Below are 19,625 nucleotides of genomic sequence, written 5' to 3'. Positions count from 1 at the left end.
AGAAGATAGATGTGGTAGTTGCAGCAGCAGAGAAATATTTGGGTGTGATCGATTTTAGTGCAGAAGATCTACAGGGAGTTTTGAGAGGGGGGGTTCCATCCTCCAGGCCAACAGCCTGATGTAGGATCGTTTAGCTTGAAAGTAGTGGGATGGGGTGGTGGGTTTTTGGGGATAGTTGGTGCTTTTAAGACAACTAGGAACTCTGAAAGAACAAGGTCAAATCATGAAGTCAGTGATCTTTAGGCCAGAAAGTTGGAGCTCTAGAAAGATGCCAGTGTTTCTGACTTGGAATTCTGATTTGGACCGTAAAAATAAAAAAATCCCCAGTCTGAGCTTGTTTTTTCCCCGACTTCCCAGTTGTCTTGAACGAACTGAAGTCGGAAGTCTGAGACTTCCGAGTTCCCATTTCACAGTTGTTTTGAACGCTGCAAGTGTATAGGTGCAGGGTTATATCCTAATATAAAAGTAACGGTGGAAAAAGTGGTGGGTGTAAACTGTGGGGGTGCCCATGTTGCTGGCTTCAGGTGAAACAGAGACAGAGTCAGGTTGAGGTTGCCAGGTTCAGAGTAGTGCAGAGCAGAGCCACAGGAAGTAGGGGTGCTGAGGGTGCTGCAGCACGCCCTGAAAAATGTGAATTAAAAAACGATTAATAAAATAAACAAATAGAGCAGCTGTGCGCATTTTCTGTAACTTTTAGAAAGCAGAGGGCAGAGAGTGCCATTTGCTTTGCAGGTCAGCTGTTTAGGCAGTGCGCCAATTGCTTTGAATTTGATGTTGGCATTTTAACTTGGCCTTGCTAGCCTTGTTGTAATCTGATAGCTAGAGGTTCATTTAATAGGGAATTGGGAGGTGGGAGCCCTCGTTTTTGGTGACCATTCGAAACCCAAAGCTGTTTTATTGCTATTTTAAAATATAGGTTGTGATAGCTGTATGCCTAATTGTTATTTTAATTTATTCGCCCAGTAGGCTAGTGCAATTTTGGTTTCATGTAGGACTATTGGTATGAAAATAAACAACTGAACAACTTGCTACTTAGAGCATTTCCCAAAAATAAATGTCTTGTTTTTGGCTTCAAAGACAATAACAATTGTAGGCTATAACAAATGTGCATTGTCATGCAGCTGACAGAATGATCATTGAGATAATGCAAATAATTCATTAATTATTGATTACCTAGTTGGGCTAACTCTTTAACTTTTTGCTGTAGACCTACATCATCATCCTCTGCCTGCAGCCTACCTGCCTCTGGTATAATGCATTTCCACCTCTCCCTCTATCAGTCTTGCTGGTCCATCTTCCTGAATTAAAATGAGATATTATAACAGATTAATCTTGCTGGCAAAACGTAATTAAATATTGCTAAGTTATTTATCTATAGTGAGGATGTAGGGCTGTTTTAAAAAATATATGTAATGAGCACCAATATGCTGCGTAGGCAACACAATAATATCAGACAGAGACAAGCTGGCCCCGGGGAAAATGTTCGCGGGCCGCCTTCGCGTTGCCTACAATGTTGCAATATTCATATTCTCGGAGTAGTCTTGTTAATACAAACTGTTTCAATATAATCCGAGCCGCCTGGTTCGTTGATACAATGTTTCAATGTTCTCAGAAACACCTTGTTGATGTAATGCTTCAATATTCGCATAATGCTGAGTTTACACATTATAAGGAACATCTCTGAATGCAGAGCAACAATTTTGGTGGGAAGCGCATGAGACAATGACACTGTAATAGTCCATGGTATGCGCCGTTCCACAAGAGTGACTTCATATAGCCTATAGCAGGGGGTCTGCAACCTTTTTCATATGAGTGACAGTTTACAATTGATCCTACAATTTCTAAAGATCTCCATGCCAGTTATGATTTTCATATAAGCATTGTAGGCTACTCAACTGTGCCCAGAAAATGTCTAAACTGAATAGCCTAATTCTAGCTGGCTACTGGACAGAGACGCTGTCCATTCAGCCACACCCCACGGAGCTCCCCTATGTCTACCTGTACGGAGGCGCTGTCCATTCAGCAGTGCTGAATCACCGCGCGGCCTTAATGTGTAGATTTTGTTTGTCTTTATGCGTTCTTGTCGATTGTAGGCCTACGTAATTCCTTTAATGTATGCCTTTTATTTCAATGCATGTGTAGGATTTATCTGGCATAGTTTGCATTCGCAGTCAGCTGTTTTATGCTCCGGTTAAGTTCACAATGATGTCGGTATTTGAAGTCGCCCTTAGCGTGTATTATGCATCTATTTCATGTTGCACTGTATGCACTGTTCCACAAGTAGGCTAAAATAGTCAATGTAGCCTATGTATGATGAGGTTGAGTATAAAACCTAATATAAACCTGATATTGCGGTGATAATGTCTGGGGGACATTTTTTGTTTGTTTGTTTTTTTGTTCTCCAAATAGCATTTTAGAGTTTTTAAATTGTGTAGAAGTAGGCTACAGTAAATGAGCTTCAACTGTACGTTCCATTCCCGTACCGCAGGAATGGGACGTAAATCACAGAGGATAGATGTTGTGGTGGCAGCTGCAGATAAGTATTTGGGTGTACATGATTGTACTGCAGAACAGTTACAAGCTGTTAGCGATAGTGTCCCGTCCTCCCAGGCTGTTGGCCTGGTGTAGGATCAGATAGAGTCAAAGTAGTGGAGTGGTGGTGAGGTTTTAATGGGTGTTGCGTTAGTTGGTAGGGCAATTTTCCACAGTGTAATGAATTCATAATACAGAATAGTAGGCTGATAAACAGCCAAACAGTTGGTGGCGGCAATACACTAATAGGTTGTAGTCTGCCATAAAGCCTAAAAAAAGAAGAAGAAGAAGAAGAAGAAGAAGAAGAAGAAGGCCCTTAGAAATTGTTTTGACCCGGAAGTGGTTATCCGCGGGACGATCACTCGAAAATATTTTCAAAGACAATAGAACATGTGTTTATGAACATTTTAACGTTTTTTTTCTTCCGTTAATCATTTACAGAGAAATGGCTTCTCCGAACCATAATCCCGGTGTAGCAGGGACAGTCACGGTGACGTCTTCGCAAGATGGTAAAACACAGACTTTGGTGGTGGCTTCTAGCCCGGCCGGGCTCCGCGGTAAGAAGCGACCTGCTAACACGGCCACCTCTCCTGCTCTACCGGCCAGTGGGAACAACAGCAAGAAGAAGAAGCAGCCCATCGCAAACCAGACACAAGCGCAGGTAGTTTCCACGCTGCAAGTTAGCTAGCTAGCAAGCTACTACATACGCAGAGGAATAGACAGGCCAATTAAAATGTTTCTGATTTCGATGATACAGTACCAGAAATTGAGTGGGCATGGTAAGAGGTCCTCCCATTACAATAAAATACAGTTATAGGGTCACTTCACCACTTTTTAACCTCGTATTTAACATCTCCAGTTAAGTCCCAGTGAAAACTTATGAACTACTTTCTGCAGTCAAAAATATAATCAATCTCTTTTGTTTTTCTAAACACCAAATATCACTCAAACTTCAAAAGTAGAGAGATTACATAATGCTTGTAATGCTGGCTGCACTTTATCTAAACTGTTTGGTGTAACTAGTTATGTAACAGCTGAGCTGTCCCCTGGGCCACGTTCAGTTGCCAAACAACGTTGCAGATAGAAATGCCACTAATAGAGCCTACATGATTACTTATTTTACATGTCAGAGAGGCATGTTGTATAAACATAGCATATTTCAATCTAAACGTTACAAAACGTTGCATCCTGCTAAACCACCCCTGTAGGTGGCTGCAGTGGAGGCGGTGTCTGAGGGGAATGCAGTGGGTGTGTCTGACGCTGTAGCTCCAGCCACAACTGACCCTGCAGCCAAACCCCTGCCCTTCAAAGACCCCATATTTGTGGTGAGCAGACTGGGGAAACACTTGTGAAATTATAACTGGTTGATAGAGCATTTTCTGTCTTTCCCTCACTTGTCTTCGCCTCACTCCTCTCTCTCCCCCCATTTTTCTCTATAGCATTCAGGGATAGGGGGAGCTGCAGCAGGAAAAAAGAACCGAACCTGGAAAAACCTGAAACAGATCCTGTCAGTGGAACGGACTCTACCCTGGAAGATCAATGACCCCAATTGTGAGTGGGTCTGACTTTGTGTGTGAAACATGTTTTGGATCAATGTTTCTGCTTTGAAAGATGTTTACAGTGAAAATGATTATCCATTTGGGGGATTTTATCAGAAGGCTGTGTAACTATAAGCTACTTCTCTGTGCAGTATTACACCTGACCTGATACTTTCTGAGCCTTCTCTGATTGCCTGAGTTTGACCTTTGACCCTGCTGTGTTCAGACTACAGCATCGATGCCCCCCCCTCCCTGAAGCCAGCCAAGAAATACTCAGACATCTCTGGACTCCCCGTGAGTAACTGACACACACACACACACACACATACAGACTGTTCTCCAGTCCTCACACATGTTTATGGACACCCTATGAGCTATTGTCATTTTGTATGTGTCAGGTGAACTGAACACTCACTGCATTATGCTATGTGTCCATGTGTCAGGCCAACTACATGGACCCCCAGACCAAGCTGAGGTTCACGTCATCTGAGGAGTTCTCCTTCCTGCGCCTGCTCCCCACTGACGCCGTCACCGGTTACCTGGCGCTCCGCAAGGCCACCTGCATTATACCCTGACCGCAAGGCCTGCTGGGAGATGGGAGTTCAGCCAGTGTCTGTCCTGGCCTGGGAGGGACATTGACCTTTAGGGAGAACAACACAACACTGACCTTTGATCAGTTTCCACTGTCTAGGAGGCATCTGAGACTCTCGGGGAGAGGGACCAACAGGGACTGTTACAAAGAGAGGGAACTCACACTCTCACACAGCCTGAAAACCAATAGAGACCTTGGGCCCCATTTCAACAACAAGGAAGCGTCTGTAGTGTCAAGAGACTGTATCACGCCCAATCTGACCGATGTCATGATGGGGATTTGATGAACACATTCAGTAGATTGAAGACCTTTAGAGTTATCTGCTGTCTACACAGACCTTTTGAGTTAGTTACTGTCTACACAGACCTTTTGAGTTAGTTACTGTCTACACAGACCTTTTGAGTTAGTTACTGTCTACACAGACCTTTTGAGTTAGTTACTGTCTACACAGACTTTTAAGTTAGCTACTGTCTACAGGAAAAACAAACAAGTGAATAACTTGACCCTCCTATGATGATTGCTCCATGATCTGTCTGAAATCATCACGTTTCTATGTGTTTCTCATGTTGCTGTGTGATGATAGTGTTGCTACTTATTTTATCTGCCCTCTGTAAGATAACACCACAACACTCAACATATTGTTACCTGTTTTTTATTTATTTAAAAAACAAAATACTTATCGTCCTTACTCAATAAACTAGTTGTGGCACATTCTGTAATCACTCTGTACTACCACCTGCTGTAAGGATATGATATGACAGCTTTAAAAGATGAGTTTCTCTCAAGGATGCTGTTGTTTTTCGGCTTGGGGACGAGACAGGGAGATAAGCTAGGGAATTGAGTAGAGGAGAGATGCAGAAAGAGACTTCATAATGTGTTTTCCAGGGCAGGGTTAGTTTGAGTTGCTGGCTATCTAGAGAGCAACAGTCCAATGGCTGCTGCTGTTGTGTGACAACAGGTGCCACCGGCCTCGGGGTCACAAATCAGCTGGGCCAAAATATGTCAGGCCCCAGCGAGAATTGAACTCACGACCCCTGGTTTACAAGACCAGTGCTCTAACCACTGAGCTATGGAGCCTTACTTGTATTGCAACTCAGAGACTAGGCTATTTCATTACCACACCTGTACTGGCTACAATGCAGACGCCACACCTCAGTAATATGTCAGACTCCTTGTATAAACACAAGTAACAATAGCTACCGGTATGATCCCACAAAGCCTTCAGAACAGTAATTGTAAATTATATCAATTTAATTACCACGTTGAGATATACTCAGACAAGGCTTATCAATGACAGTTGGCCAGAAAGAAGATTACACCGAGCTACCCAGAGAGACACAAGATTATGCTTGTACTGTATCTCTCTGCTTGTGTCTTTCTGGGTATATCTGTTATCGTTCAGTCTAGTCTGAGCTGTGTTTGACCATTCACAGACAGCTTTGACTGGGCCAGGAAAAACAAACAAGATTTCAAAGGGTTTATCGAAAAGCCTATAGAAGAAGACTGGATTTATCCTGCCTTCTAAGTTCTAAATAGAGAAATACAGTAGGGGATGACAGTGCCTCCTGGTGGTATAAGGTGGTTAAAACAGGAATATAGTGCTTAGTTCACCAATGGAGTCCTCTACTCTCCTGGTCTGTAAACTGTTTCTTCCTGGATACAGTAAGAGTGAAAGAAATGTTCTGATTGGTTCTAGTCTAGATAACGCATGTTCAGCAGTAGTATCTGTAGATGAGACTAAAGTGAAAGAGAGGAAGAGTTGTGTCAGTGCCTTGTTCTCGGCAGAGTTCTCCCACACGCTCACGAACTGAGAGATGAACCTCTCTGTGGCTATTGTCGTTCTCACTGCGGTCGTCTGCACTTCGGCAGAAAGTAAGTATTTTATTGATCTAATGCCAATTGAATTAGGGCCAGGATCATACTATTTCCTTCATAGTACTGAGTACAGAAAGTGTGATAACGGTTTAAAACTGACTTTGAACCAGTATTTGAATCAATCACATTGTAAAGATTGAAGCTGGTGTTAATGATTTGGTGTATTTATCACTCAACTGAACTTTTATGTATTATCTGTTTTGGTTTCCAGTTCCTCATGAGGCCGTCTATGTGCTGGGCTGTCTTGAGCAGACAAAGGTGGAGGCAGAGGCGGAGGTTCAGGTGGATGGGGAGGAAGTGTTATATGCTGACTTCCAGAGAGGACAGGAAGTTTGGACGTTGCCTGAGTTCCTGGGGCCATTCCCAGGCTCCACTGTTGTTCATAACTTCTACAAGAATGCCGTCAAAGGCAGACGATTGTGTCGGGATGTCTTGGCTCTTTGGATATTAGACGAAAAGTGTCCACCTGAGATAATGGGTAAAGAGCATATCAACTTTTTTGACAATAATTGAAACTTTTCAAAATTTTCAGTGAAATAACAAGTGACAAAAATGCCTATGTACTGCTCAAAAAAATAAAGGGAACACTTAAACAACACAATGTAACTCCAAGTCAATCACACTTCTGTGAAATCAAACTGTCCACTTAGGAAGCAACACTGATTGACAATACATTTCACATGCTGTTGTGCAAATGGAATAGACAACAGGTGGAAATTATAGGCAATTAGCAAGACACCCCCAATAAAGGACTGGTTTTGCAGGTGGAGATCACAGACCACTTCTCAGTTCCTATGCTTCCTGGCTGATGTTTTGGTCACTTTTGAATGCTGGCGGTGCTTTCACTCTAGTGGTAGCATGAGACAGAGTCTACAACCCACACAAGTGGCTCAGGTAGTGCAGCTCATCCAGGATGGCACATCAATGCGAGCTGTGGCAAGAAGGTTTGCTGTGTCTGTCAGCGTAGTGTCCAGAGCATGGAGGCGCTACCAGGAGACAGGCCAGTACATCAGGAGACGTGGAGGAGGGCAACAACCCAGCAGCAGGACTGCTACCTCCGCCTTTGTGCAAGGAGGAGCAGGAGGAGCACTGCCAGAGCCCTGCAAAATGACCTCCAGTAGGCCACAAATGTGCATGTGTCTGCTCAAACGGTCAGAAACAGACTCCATGAGGGTGGTATGAGGGCCCGACGTCCACAGGTGGGGGTTGTGCTTACAGCCCAACACCGTGCAGGACGTTTGGCATTTGCCAGAGAACACCAAGATTGGCAAATTCGCCACTGGCGCCCTGTGCTCTTCACAGATGAAAGCAGGTTCACACTGAGCACATGTGACAGACGTGACAGAGTCTGGAGACGCCGTGGAGAACGTTCTGCTGCCTGCAATATCCTCCAGCATGACCGGTTTGGCGGTGGGTCAGTCATGGTGTGGGGTGGCATTTCTTTGGGGGGCCGCACAGCCCTCCATGTGCTCGCCAGAGGTAGCCTGACTGCCATTAGGTACCGAGATGAGATCCTCAGACCCCTTGTGAGACCATATGCTGGTGCGGTTGGCCCTGGGTTCCTCCTAATGCAAGACAATGCTAGACCTCATGTGGCTGGAGTGTGTCAGCAGTTCCTGCAAGAGGAAGGCATTGATGCTATGGACTGGCCCGCCCGTTCCCCAGACCTGAATCCAATTGAGCACATCTGGGACATCATGTCTCGCTCCATCCACCAACGCCACGTTGCACCACAGACTGTCCAGGAGTTGGCGGATGCTTTAGTCCAGGTCTGGGAGGAGATCCCTCAGGAGACCATCCGCCACCTCATCAGGAGCATGCCCAGGCGTTGTAGGGAGGTCATACAGGCACGTGGAGGCCACACACACTACTGAGCCTCATTTTGACTTGTTTTAAGGACATTACATCAAAGTTGGATCAGCCTGTAGTGTGGTTTTCCACTTTAATTTTGAGGGTGACTCCAAATCCAGACCTCCATGGGTTGATACATTTGATTTCCATTGATAATTTTTGTGTGATTTTGTTGTCAGCACATTCAACTATGTAAAGAAAAAAGTATTTAATAAGATTATTTCATTCATTCAGATCTAGGATGTGTTATTTTAGTGTTCCCTTAATTTTTTTGAGCAGTGTATTACAGTGAGAGATTGATTTTAAAGCGAGTGGTTGTATTCCCCACCCCCCAGATGCCCCTGAGAGCACCATCTACCCCAGGGATGAGGAGGAGCTGGGGGTGGAGAACACCCTTATCTGTTTTGCCAATCATTTCTACCCCCCGCCTGTCAAAGTCAACTGGGCCAAGAATGGCCTCGAGGTGACTGAGGTAGCATCTCTCAGTCGGTACTATCCTAATGAAGATGGAACGTTCTACCAGTTCTCCACCCTGAGTTTCACCCCACAGGAGGGGGACGTCTACGCCTGCACTGTGGAGCACACGGCCCTGAAGGACCCCAAAACCAGGTTCTGGGGTGAGAAACTGTTTCTCTAAATGGGGTATTTACTCAATTATCTTAGGTCTTTAGAGGCCCCTCAGATATAAGAAAATCTGAAACTCAGGGTAATGTTTCCCCATGAAGTATTGCCACTGCAATATATGATCTTTGAAAGATGTATTTCTTCCTGGTTTTGATGGCACCCCTCTCCTCTTGTCCCCCAGAGTATGAGGTCAGTGAGGTGAGTGGGTCCAGTGCTGGTCCTGCTGTATTCTGTGGAGTGGGCCTGACTCTGGGACTGTTGGGAGTGGCTACTGGAACATTCCTCTACGTCAAAGGACAACAGTTCAACTGAATTGTGACATACACTACCAGTCAAAAGTTTGGACACATCTACTCATTCAAGGATTTTTCTATATTTTTACTATTTTCTACATTGTATAATAATAGTGAAGACATCAAAACTATGAAATAACATATGGAATCATGTAGTAACTAAAAAAGTGTTAAACAAATCAAAATATATTTGAGATTCTTCACATAGCCACCCTTTGCCTTGATGACAGCTTTGCACACTCTTGACTGGTAATGTATATTAAATGAATAAAGTCATATTTTTCTGTTGTAGGTAAACAATGTGACAAATAATTAGTGGTGTACGACAGTTTTTTAAAAGTTTTATGCTAACTGCAGTCTGCAGTTTTATAGCTAATCTCATGCTATTTTACATATTTTGCCATGAGGCTGAGAGAAAATATTGCTGTTTTAAAGCTAATATCCTGCAATTCTACACAAATTGCCATGGGGCAGAGAGAAACATTTGCAGTTTTATAGCTAATCTCATGCTATTTTACACATTTTGCCATGAGGCTGAGAGAAAATGTTTAAGTTTTACAGCTAATTTCCTGTCATTTTAAACATTTCTGCCATGACTTATGACATGTTCTTATGTTATCTTCAAATCAAATCAAATCAAATTTTATTGGTCACATGCGCCGAATACAACAAGTGCAGACATTACAGTGAAATGCTTACTTACAGCCCTTAACCAACAGTGCGTTTATTTTAAACAAAAAAAGTAAGAATAAAACAACAACAAAAAAAAGTGTTGAGAAATACAAAGAGCAGAAGTAAAATAAAGTGACAGTAGGGAGGATATATATACAGGGGGGTAACGGTGCAGAGTCAATGTGCGGGGGCACCGGCTAGTTGAGGTAGTTGAGGTAATATGTACATGTGGGTAGAGTTAAAGTGACTATGCATAAATACTTAACAGAGTAGCAGCAGCGTAAAAAGGATGGGGTGGGGGGGCAGTGCAAATAGTCCGGGTAGCCATGATTAGCTGTTCAGGAGTCTTATGGCTTGTGGGTAGAAGCTGTTGAGAAGTCTTTTGGACCTAGACTTGGCACTCCGGTACCGCTTGCTTGGGAGGGGAGCCTGACCTCCAGGGGGCCTCCACCTTTTTTTTGGGGGGGGGGGATTTGAGGCCCCCAGAGCGGGGGCTGCAGGGGTGTGTGGTACGCCAGTGCGAATAATATTATTATATAAGAGCTACTCTGTAACAGTTCACATTTGTTCCTGTCAATAAAATCTAAATGATTTTTTCAGAACAATCAAAGGTACAGTGGGGAAAAAAAGTATTTAGTCAGCCACCAATTGTGCAAGTTCTCCCACTTAAAAAGATGAGAGAGGCTTGTAATTTTCATCATAGGTACACGTCAACTATGACAGACAAATTGAGAAATGAAAATCCAGAAAATCACATTGTAGGATTTTTAATGAATTTATTTGCAAATTATGGTGGAAAATAAGTATTTGGTCACCTACAAACAAGCAAGATTTCTGGCTCTCACAGACCTGTAACTTCTTCTTTAAGAGGCTCCTCTGTCCTCCACTCGTTACCTGTATTAATGGCACCTGTTTGAACTTGTTATCAGTATAAAAGACACCTGTCCACAACCTCAAACAGTCACACTCCAAACTCCACTATGGCCAAGACCAAAGAGCTGTCAAAGGACACCAGAAACAAAATTGTAGACCTGCACCAGGCTGGGAAGACTGAATCTGCAATAGGTAAGCAGCTTGGTTTGAAGAAATCAACTGTGGGAGCAATTATTAGGAAATGGAAGATGTACAAGACCACTGATAATCTCCCTCGATCTGGGGCTCCACGCAAGATCTCACCCCGTGGGGTCAAAATGATCACAAGAACGGTGAGCAAAAATCCCAGAACCACACGGGGGGACCTAGTGAATGACCTGCAGAGAGCTGGGACCAAAGTAACAAAGCCTACCATCAGTAACACACTACGCCGCCAGGGACTCAAATCCTGCAGTGCCATACGTGTCCCCCTGCTTAAGCCAGTACATGTCCAGGCCCGTCTGAAGTTTGCTACAGTGCATTTGGATGATCCAGTAGAGGATTGGGAGAATGTCATATGGTCAGATGAAACCAAAATATAACTTTTTGGTAAAAACTCAACTCGTCGTGTTTGGAGGACAAAGAATGCTGAGTTGCATCCAAAGAACACCATACCTACTGTGAAGCATGGGGGTGGAAACATCATGCTTTGGGGCTGTTTTTCTGCAAATGGACCAAGACGACTGATCTGTGTAAAGGAAAGAATGAATGGGGCCATGTATCGTGAGATTTTGAGTGAAAACCTCCTTCCATCAGCAAGGGCATTGAAGATGAAGCGTGGCTGGGTCTTTCAGCATGACAATGATCCCAAACACACCGCCCGGGCAACGAAGGAGTGGCTTCGTAAGAAGCATTTCAAGGTCCTGGAGTGGCCTAGCCAGTCTCCAGATCTCAACCCCATAGAAAATCTTTGGAGGGAGTTGAAAGTCTGTGTTGCCCAGCGACAGCCCCAAAACATCACTGCTCTAGAGGAGATCTGCATGGAGGAATGGGCCAAAATACCAGCAACAGTGTGTGAAAACCTTGTGAAGACTTACAGAAAACGTTTGACCTGTGTCATTGCCAACAAAGGGTATATAACAAAGTATTGAGAAACTTTTGTTATTGACCAAATACTTATTTTCCACCATAATTTGCAAATAAATTCATTAAAAATCCTACAATGTGATTTTCAGGATTTTTATTTCTCATTTTGTCTGTCATAGTTGACGTGTACCTATGATGAAAATTACAGGCCTCTCTCATCTTTTTAAGTGGGAGAACTTGCACAATTGGTGGCTGACTAAATACTTTTTCCCCCCACTGTATCATAAATGTGATCTCACCCAACCTGAGACATTCAGCAATAATAGACATGATGGATCGCATTCACTAATTGTTCCCCCGTCTTACAACATGGTACACTGCAAGTGGGTAATTCACCCCTCCATCATCAATACTTACATGATCACGAACTTGAATGTCATTTCACAATTTACCAATAACTATCAGTTGTGTGGTAAACATCAAATCAAATGTTATTTGCCACATGCGCCGAATACAACAGGTGTAGACATTACAATGAAATGATTACAAGCCCTTAACCAACAATGCAGTTTTTAAGAAAAAAACTGTTGGGAGGTTATATGCAGGGGGTACCGGTACAGAGTCCGTGATGTACTGGGCCGTATGCACTACCCTCTGTAGTGCCTTGCGGTCGGAGGCCGAGCAGTTGCCATACCAGGCGGTGATGCAACCAGTCAGGATGCTCTCGATGGTGCAGCTGTAGAACTTTTTGAGGATCTGAGGACCCCGTGCCAAATCTTTTCAGTCTCCTGAGGGGGAAAAGGCTTTGTCGTGCCCTCTTCACGACTGTCTTGGTGTGTTTGGACCATGATAGTTTGTTGGTGATGTGGACACCAAGGAACTTGAAGCTCTCAACCTGTTCCACTACAGCCCCATCGATGAGAATGGGGGTGTGCTCAGTCCTCTTTTTTCCCCTGTAGTCCACAATCATCTCCTTTGTCTTGATCACGTTGAGGGAGAGGTTGTTATCCTGGCACCACACGGCCAGGTCTCTGACCTCCTCCCTATAGGCTGTCTCATCATTGTCGGTGATCAGGCCTACCACTGTTGTGTCGTCGGCAAACTTAATGATGGTGTACAGGAGGGGACTGAGCACGCACCCCTGAGGGGCCCCCATGTTGAGGATCAGCGTGGCAGATGTGTTGTTACCTACCCTTACCACCTGGGGGCGGCCCGTCAGGAAGTCCAGGATCCAGTTGCAGAGGGAGCTGTTTAGTCCCAGGGTCCTTAGCTTAGTGATGAGCTTTGAGGGCACTATGGTGTTGAACGCTGAGCTGTAGTCAATGAATAGCATTCTCATGTAGGTGTTCCTCTTGTCCAGGTGGGAAAGGGCAGTGTGGAGTGCAATAAAGATAGCATAATCTGTGGATCTGTTGGGGCGGTATGCAAATTGGAGTGGGTCTAGGGTTTCTGGGATAATGGTGTTGATGTGAGCCATGACCAGCCTTTCAAAGCACTTCATGGCTACAGACGTGAGTGCTATGGGTCGGTAGTCATTTATGCAAGTTATCTTAGTGTTCTTGGGCACAGGGACTATGGTGGTCTGCTTGAAACATGTTTGTATTACAGACTCAGTCAGGGAAATGTTGAAAATGTCAGTGAAGACACTTGCCAATTGTTCAGCACATGCTCAGAGTACACGTCCTGGTAATCTGTCTGGCCCTGTGGCCTTGTGAATGTTGACCTGCTTAAAAGTCTTACTCACATCGGCTACAGAGAGCGTGATCACATGAGGAAGTATGAAGGATTTATACAATGTACTGAAACTGTGAGTGAGAATGGGAGAACATGTCTGAGCTATTGTGGGACCAATCCAATAGACACCCAAACAAGACTGTAAAGTAGTAGGTTGGTTAATATTTACACACAGTGACGGGAATAAGAGTTTTATTGTATGCAATAATCGCTATGGGACTTTTCCTGGTGTCAAGAAATCATTAATCATGAACAGGGTTGGGTTAGTTACTTTCTAAATGTAATCCGTTACTAGTTACCAGTCCAAAATTGCAATCAGTAATGTAATTTTTGGATTACCCAAACTCAGTAACGTAATCTGATTACTTTCAGTTACTTTCCCTTTAAGAGGCATTAGAAGAAAACTAAAAGGATCCATGCAACACATTTGATGTGTCATCATAGTGGTCTCTGACTTGTGGTCAGACTCGCTCAGGCGGACAAACTTAAACTTGCACCTTTTTTCAATGCTGAATTGAATGTCATTGAGAAAACAGAAAGTGTCATAATGTATTTTTTCACAAACATCCTTTCTGAATTTAAAAGTAATCCAAGAAGTAATCATCTAGTTTCTCAAAATAATCTGTCATCCGATTACAATATTTTAGCTGGTAACGTTATTACACATAATCAGTCATGCATTGCAGTGCTTTGTGATATGCTAGGAGAGAGAGAGAGAGAGAGAGAGAGAGAGAGAGAGAGAGAGAGAGAGAGAGAGAGAGAGAGAGAGAGAGAGAGAGCATAGCAATATGATAACAAATGACTTCCTGTAAGACTTTAGAGCTGTTTCGCTACTGGACTGACGTTGGTCCATCCAATCTGATTCCTCATTCTGTTCTGTTCCGTTATAGACACAGGCCGACATTAACCACATAGAGACACAGAAGGAGGTATCTAACTCTGTTCTAACTCTGAGACGTAAGCATGTCTGTGCTGAATTTCTCCTCCATACACCTGGTGCTCCTCTCCTCTCTGTCTGTAGTAGGTGAGTAAAAATCTGCTAATGTCCTATAGATGTGATCAGGTTCGACAGGAACCATAGAATGACTTTGAATTGATCAAGATACACAAAGTCAGTCCAAAGTCTCAGTTATCGTCTTGAGCTTTGCAAAATGACTGCCATTATAGACACTTGTAGTGGTGAGATAAATGTTGGATTAATGTTGACTATGGTCTCTGTACAGAGAGACTGAAGTGATTGAAGTCATAGGCGAAATTGCCACGGGGGATGGGGGGACATGTCATTTCTTTAAAATAAAAAAGATAGCATATGAACACGTCATAAACAATGGCAAAATGTGTAGAATTGCAGGAAATTAGCTTTAACAGTCGACTTTGGGCACTAAATTTTTTCCAACTCATCATTCTACATTTTTCAACAGAAATGGGGTGTGCCTTTGGTGGTTCATCGCTGTCATTGTGGTCATGCGTGCCGTGACCAACATAGCTAGTTCGTTAGCTAAGCTAGCCATTTGTAGCTAGCCACTTGTAGATATCCAGTATGTGTTGGTATCATTTCACAGGATTTGTTTTTGGACGGAAGCTGTAGAGATTGGTAAGAAATGGCACTTCTGTAGCCAAATATCTTATTCATCCATTTTTATTATTTTTTTGTAACTTTACATGACCAGGCATGATGGTGCGTTGATCAGTTATACAGTTTAAAGCCGTAGTTTTTTTGCCCAAAGTTTACCTTTAACACCTCCAGTGTTTCCAGATTTCTATGAAATATGATCCATAATTAATTACAATATGAGTGAAATCGTTTTCCTTCCAATTTTTTTATTTATTAAGTATGTTAAAAAGCAGCTTTTCTGTGTTGGAATGGTGTGGGCGTACCCCAACAACAAAATGGTGTGGGCGTATACCAGTCATTCAAAATATTCATGCGAGTAGACTGCTGATTGGCCAGATCATCCTCCTCAAGAGGATGACATCATCGTCTATGAGGAAATAGCAAGCCTTTTTGAATGGTCTGTTGAGATACAAGTTTGAGTTGGGGTTTTTGAAGTGTTTTTTCTCCAATTTATGCTTTGGCCACAAATACAAGTATAGGATGAGTCAACAACATTATTTGGGTATGAGTTAACAGAATATTCACTTTTAACAGTGAGATTTTCACTGGACAGTTACTTTAAAACTGCAACATGTTCTCTCAGCCTCATGGCAGAATGTGTAGAGTAGCAGGAAATGTGCTTTAAAACTGAAGAAAAAAAACTCATCCTCATGGCAAAATATGACGAATAGCATGAGAGGAGCTATAAAACATAAAATCTTTCTCTCTGCCACATGGCAAAATGTTTATAATTGCAGGAAATTAGCTTTAACCCCAATACTGATGATTGTGTGAACTGTGTTAGGGTTATCATTATAAACCCACTAACAGAGGGGGTGAGTTAGAAACTGCTGAGACAAACATTCCAGGGTGAAGGGGACTGAGAAACTGGTTAAAGGCCTCCTAAAGGTGGACGGAGCAAAGTGCCTTTGTGTGTCAAGGGGTATAAAAGCTGTATATGTGGTTTTTGGCGGCAGAGCTCTCCATGATTAAACATACAGATCATTCTGGCCGGTTGTGGACCTTTGTTTAATTCATGATTAAACCAGAGCCTTACACCCTCTGGGAATTATTCAGAGCATTAAGTTTGATTAATTAGAGATAGAAATTCTCGGGACAGTATATTGGCCAAAGTGTGTCATCCTCTGTGTTGTAATCGTGCACTGATGAAATTGTGCACTGAACATGTTTGTATTTTGATAAATAATATATATTATAATCTTTCTATAGACATAAATACGTAAAGAGTGAAATCCACAGGATTTCTTTGATTTCTCTGGTCTGTTGATCAGATGATATTATGAAAGAAGAGAAACGAGACCTCCAGAAATCATCTTGTTTGTGACTGTTTATTTGACAGATGGCTATTTTGGACACTATGAGATGAGGTGTCGGTTCAGCTCCAAGGATCCCCATGATGTTGAGTTTCTGATACAGGTCTACGGCAACAAGAAGTTACTGGGACAATACAACAGCACAACAGAGAAATGTACGGTATACACACAATGGATGAAGAACTTCACTGAAACGGCCTGCAAAGGCCCTGCTTTTCTGGCTGAGAGGAGAGCAGACATGAAGAAATATTGCAGCGGCAACGTTCCTGTGGTGTATTGGTACTTACTAGATAAGACAGGTGAGTGTATGAGTACATACTAGATAAGACAGGTGAGTGTATGAGTACATACTAGATAAGACAGGTGAATGTATGAGTACATACTCAATGGTAGTGATAAGGAGGAGTACATATTAGATGAGACAGATGAACGTTGTGAAAAGAGCATGAGGCGAGCCCTGAAGAACCCAGTGTGTTCATCCCTCTCCAGTTGAGCCCTACATCAGACTGAGGTCAGTGGAGCCGTTCAGTACCAGACACCCGGCCATGCTCTTGTGCAGTGCCTACGGCTTCTACCCCAAACCCATCAGAGTGACGTGGCTGAGGGACGGACAGGAAGTGACCGCAAATGTGACTTCCACAGAGGAGCTGGCCAATGGGGACTGGACCTACCAGATCCACTCCCACCTGGAGTACACGCCCACACCTGGAGAGAAAATCACCTGTATGGTGGAGCACTTCAGCCTCACTGAGCCCAAGCTGTATGACTGGGGTATGTGTGTGTGTGTGTGGACTAGGAGTGTCTGAATGAGATACGAGTTCTTGGGTGGGAGGGTTTATAAGGCTATTTATTATAAGATGTATGTCTTAATTGTTTGTGTAATTACAGACCCCTCCCTGCCTAAGCCTGAGAGGAATAAGATGGTGATCGGGGCCTGTGGGCTGCTGCTGGGGGTGGTCTTTATAGCAGCTGGACTGATCTACTACAGGAAGAAATCTACTGGTGAGGAGACACAGGCTATTCTATGTCAAATCAACCAAATACCTTTCAAGTCCAAATTGTAAATGTAGCTTTACCTTTTTCGTTCTCTCTCAGCAGGAGGAGTGTTGGTGCCAACCATGGTGCTACCAGAAAGTTATTGCGCCATCTAGTGGTTCACACTAGTCTGCCTTCTTAAGGCCGTGATTTGAACCCACTTAATTAGTCTGGGTACCAGTCTTTTTAGCTAACATTCCACTCCTTGTAGCTTTTTCCGTGTCATATGCCAAGGAGTACAAGTAATGGAATGTTAGCTAAAAAGACTGGTACCCAGACTACCACTTAATCACTCCAAGCATAATCTCTTCTCTGTCTCCTAGGCCTTTTGCATTGGAGGAGAGAAGAGAAGAGGTTGCAGCCAAATACTCCCCAAGGCCCTTCTATGGGGATCAGAATTAGCTAAATATCTGATCAGGTCATTCAGATCAAGACTTTACCACAGAATGTCCAACGTGAATAAATCTAAGTCCACATCCTGTGTGTCTGAGACGTTAGATCTATGATATGATTTTGTAAGGTATTTTCAGACGTGACATACAAGATTGGTTTATGGAATTGTTCCTCCTTAGGTTTCTATTCTAATTCTTGTTTCTATTGGCAACTGATGTTATTGTTAACTTGGCTTTGTCTTTTAATAAAATAGTTTTATTTTGCAGTTTTCATTTGTTTGGGCATTTGTTGATAGATTCGCAGTGGTCAGGCTATATTTAAGCAATAAGATCCGAGGTGGTGTGGTATATGGCCAATATACCATGCCTAAGTGCTGTTCTTATGCACGACTCAACGCGGAGTGCCTGGATACAGCCCTTAGCAGTGGTATATTGGCCATATACCACAAACCTCTGAGGTGCCTTATTGCTATTATAAACTGGTTACCAACAGAAATATAACTGTAAATGTAACCAGTGTGAAATGGCTAGCTAGTTAGCAGTGCTCACACCGGTTACATAAACAATATGTTTTGCATCATACCCGTGGTTCAGGACGCTGCCAGATCTTACAACGCCTGAATAGGTATTTTACCTTTCAGCTAACCACATATGTTACAGCAATCTGTCAGTTGATGACACAGTCGATGACATGGCATGCGACCATTGTAGCTCAGTTGGTAGAGCATGGCGCTTGCAACGCCAGGGTTGTGGGTTTGTTTCCCACGGGGGACGAGTATGAAAAAATGTATGCACTCACTAACTGTAAGTCGCTCTGGATAAGAGCGTCTGCTAAATTACTAAAAATAATAATAATAAAAAAATAAACGTATATATAAGTGAAAGGCTATATAAGGCTAAAAGTCTGAAATGACTTCCTCTCCTGCTTTCCCTTCCTACAAGGACACTTATGCAAAAAAAAATGGAAAGACATTTGAAAGTAAACACCCCCCATATTGCTTTCACCCCTCCTTTGCTTTCAGATCAGTGCATATCAAGGAAAGGAGGCTAGGACACAGGAAAGGAGGCTAGGCTGGGACACAGGAAAGGAGGTTAGGCTAGGACACAGGAAAGGAGGTTAGGCTAGGACACAGGAAAGGAGGCTAGGCTAGGACACAGAGGTCTAGCACCAGCAGACACTCCTTGCCAGAGGATTGGGTTGCGTTCCAGGTCATGTTTTTTTTGCAGTCACAGTTTGCGTCTCTTAAAATTGCTGTATCTTATTAATGTTGTACTGATTCTTTCTACAGTCCAGACATTGTGAGTATGCTCATCTTCAAAGCGTGACGGCAAAAAATTACAAAGACAACTTGAAGGTAAAATTAGTATGAAAAATGTATGCACTCACTTAAACTGTAAGTCGCTCTGGATAAGAGCATCTGCTAAATGACTAAAAATGTAAAAAATGTCAAATGTAATTATTTCCAAAAACATATCAATGCAATTGTTTCCATTCTGAACAAACACAGATTGTATGACTGCAACATTTAATAATTTATCATTTTGCACATTCCCGTGTTTAACATGTCTCTTTCACTCTGTGCATGGTGCTGCAAGTTGATTATTCATTTACATTGCAACC

The 19,625-nt window shown here is 43.0% G+C and overlaps 3 protein-coding genes and 1 non-coding gene across 5 annotated transcripts; 3 read left to right on the top strand and 1 right to left on the bottom strand.

Moving 5' to 3' along the window:
* The first annotated feature begins 2,849 nt into the window (after positions 1-2,849).
* Positions 2,850-5,373, top strand: LOC121543261 (INO80 complex subunit C). Of its 2 annotated transcripts, XM_041853019.2 has the most exons (5): positions 2,851-3,193; positions 3,741-3,857; positions 3,972-4,083; positions 4,297-4,364; positions 4,514-5,373. In XM_041853019.2, exons 1-5 carry the CDS (start codon positions 2,978-2,980, stop codon positions 4,643-4,645), a joined length of 645 nt encoding a protein of 214 aa, XP_041708953.2. In that variant the 5' UTR covers positions 2,851-2,977; the 3' UTR covers positions 4,646-5,373. The 2 variants fall into 2 exon arrangements, with proteins under 2 accessions (XP_045064292.1, XP_041708953.2); XM_045208357.1 differs by lacking the exon at positions 3,741-3,857 and having other exon boundaries at positions 2,850-3,193.
* A 293-nt stretch (positions 5,374-5,666) lies between these two features.
* Positions 5,667-5,739, bottom strand: trnat-ugu. Its single transcript has one exon. It is a non-coding gene; the product is annotated as a tRNA-Thr (tRNA).
* Positions 5,740-6,222: 483 nt separating this feature from the next.
* Positions 6,223-9,402, top strand: LOC121543260 (H-2 class II histocompatibility antigen, A-Q alpha chain). The gene is made up of 4 exons (XM_041853018.2): positions 6,223-6,534; positions 6,749-7,015; positions 8,724-9,005; positions 9,194-9,402. The coding sequence occupies exons 1-4, from the start codon at positions 6,477-6,479 to the stop codon at positions 9,322-9,324; spliced, it is 738 nt and encodes a 245-aa protein (XP_041708952.2). The 5' UTR covers positions 6,223-6,476; the 3' UTR covers positions 9,325-9,402.
* A 5,067-nt stretch (positions 9,403-14,469) lies between these two features.
* LOC121543259 (H-2 class II histocompatibility antigen, E-S beta chain-like) lies at positions 14,470-18,232 on the top strand. The gene is made up of 5 exons (XM_045208456.1): positions 14,470-14,673; positions 16,604-16,876; positions 17,067-17,348; positions 17,466-17,579; positions 17,673-18,232. Exons 1-5 carry the CDS (start codon positions 14,613-14,615, stop codon positions 17,726-17,728), a joined length of 786 nt encoding a protein of 261 aa, XP_045064391.1. The 5' UTR covers positions 14,470-14,612; the 3' UTR covers positions 17,729-18,232.
* Positions 18,233-19,625: the final 1,393 nt, after the last annotated feature.

This window comes from Coregonus clupeaformis, chromosome 28 (genome assembly GCF_020615455.1).
Source record: "Coregonus clupeaformis isolate EN_2021a chromosome 28, ASM2061545v1, whole genome shotgun sequence".
Classification (NCBI taxonomy): domain Eukaryota; kingdom Metazoa; phylum Chordata; class Actinopteri; order Salmoniformes; family Salmonidae; genus Coregonus; species Coregonus clupeaformis.
This window is presented reverse-complemented; position numbering and strand designations above follow the sequence as displayed.

Coding starts and splice junctions, on each gene's coding strand:
- LOC121543261 (XM_041853019.2), top strand. CDS start 2,978: ATGGCTTCTCCGAACCATAATCCCGGTGTAGCAGGGACAGTCACGGTG. Junction 3,858..3,971: donor TCAAAGACCCCATATTTGTG/GTGAGCAGACTG, acceptor TTTTCTCTATAG/CATTCAGGGATAGGGGGAGC. Junction 4,084..4,296: donor GAAGATCAATGACCCCAATT/GTGAGTGGGTCT, acceptor TGCTGTGTTCAG/ACTACAGCATCGATGCCCCC.
- LOC121543259 (XM_045208456.1), top strand. CDS start 14,613: ATGTCTGTGCTGAATTTCTCCTCCATACACCTGGTGCTCCTCTCCTCT. Junction 14,674..16,603: donor CTCCTCTCTGTCTGTAGTAG/GTGAGTAAAAAT, acceptor TTTATTTGACAG/ATGGCTATTTTGGACACTAT. Junction 17,580..17,672: donor CTACAGGAAGAAATCTACTG/GTGAGGAGACAC, acceptor GTTCTCTCTCAG/CAGGAGGAGTGTTGGTGCCA.
- LOC121543260 (XM_041853018.2), top strand. CDS start 6,477: ATGAACCTCTCTGTGGCTATTGTCGTTCTCACTGCGGTCGTCTGCACT. Junction 6,535..6,748: donor CGTCTGCACTTCGGCAGAAA/GTAAGTATTTTA, acceptor TTTGGTTTCCAG/TTCCTCATGAGGCCGTCTAT. Junction 7,016..8,723: donor GTGTCCACCTGAGATAATGG/GTAAAGAGCATA, acceptor CCCACCCCCCAG/ATGCCCCTGAGAGCACCATC.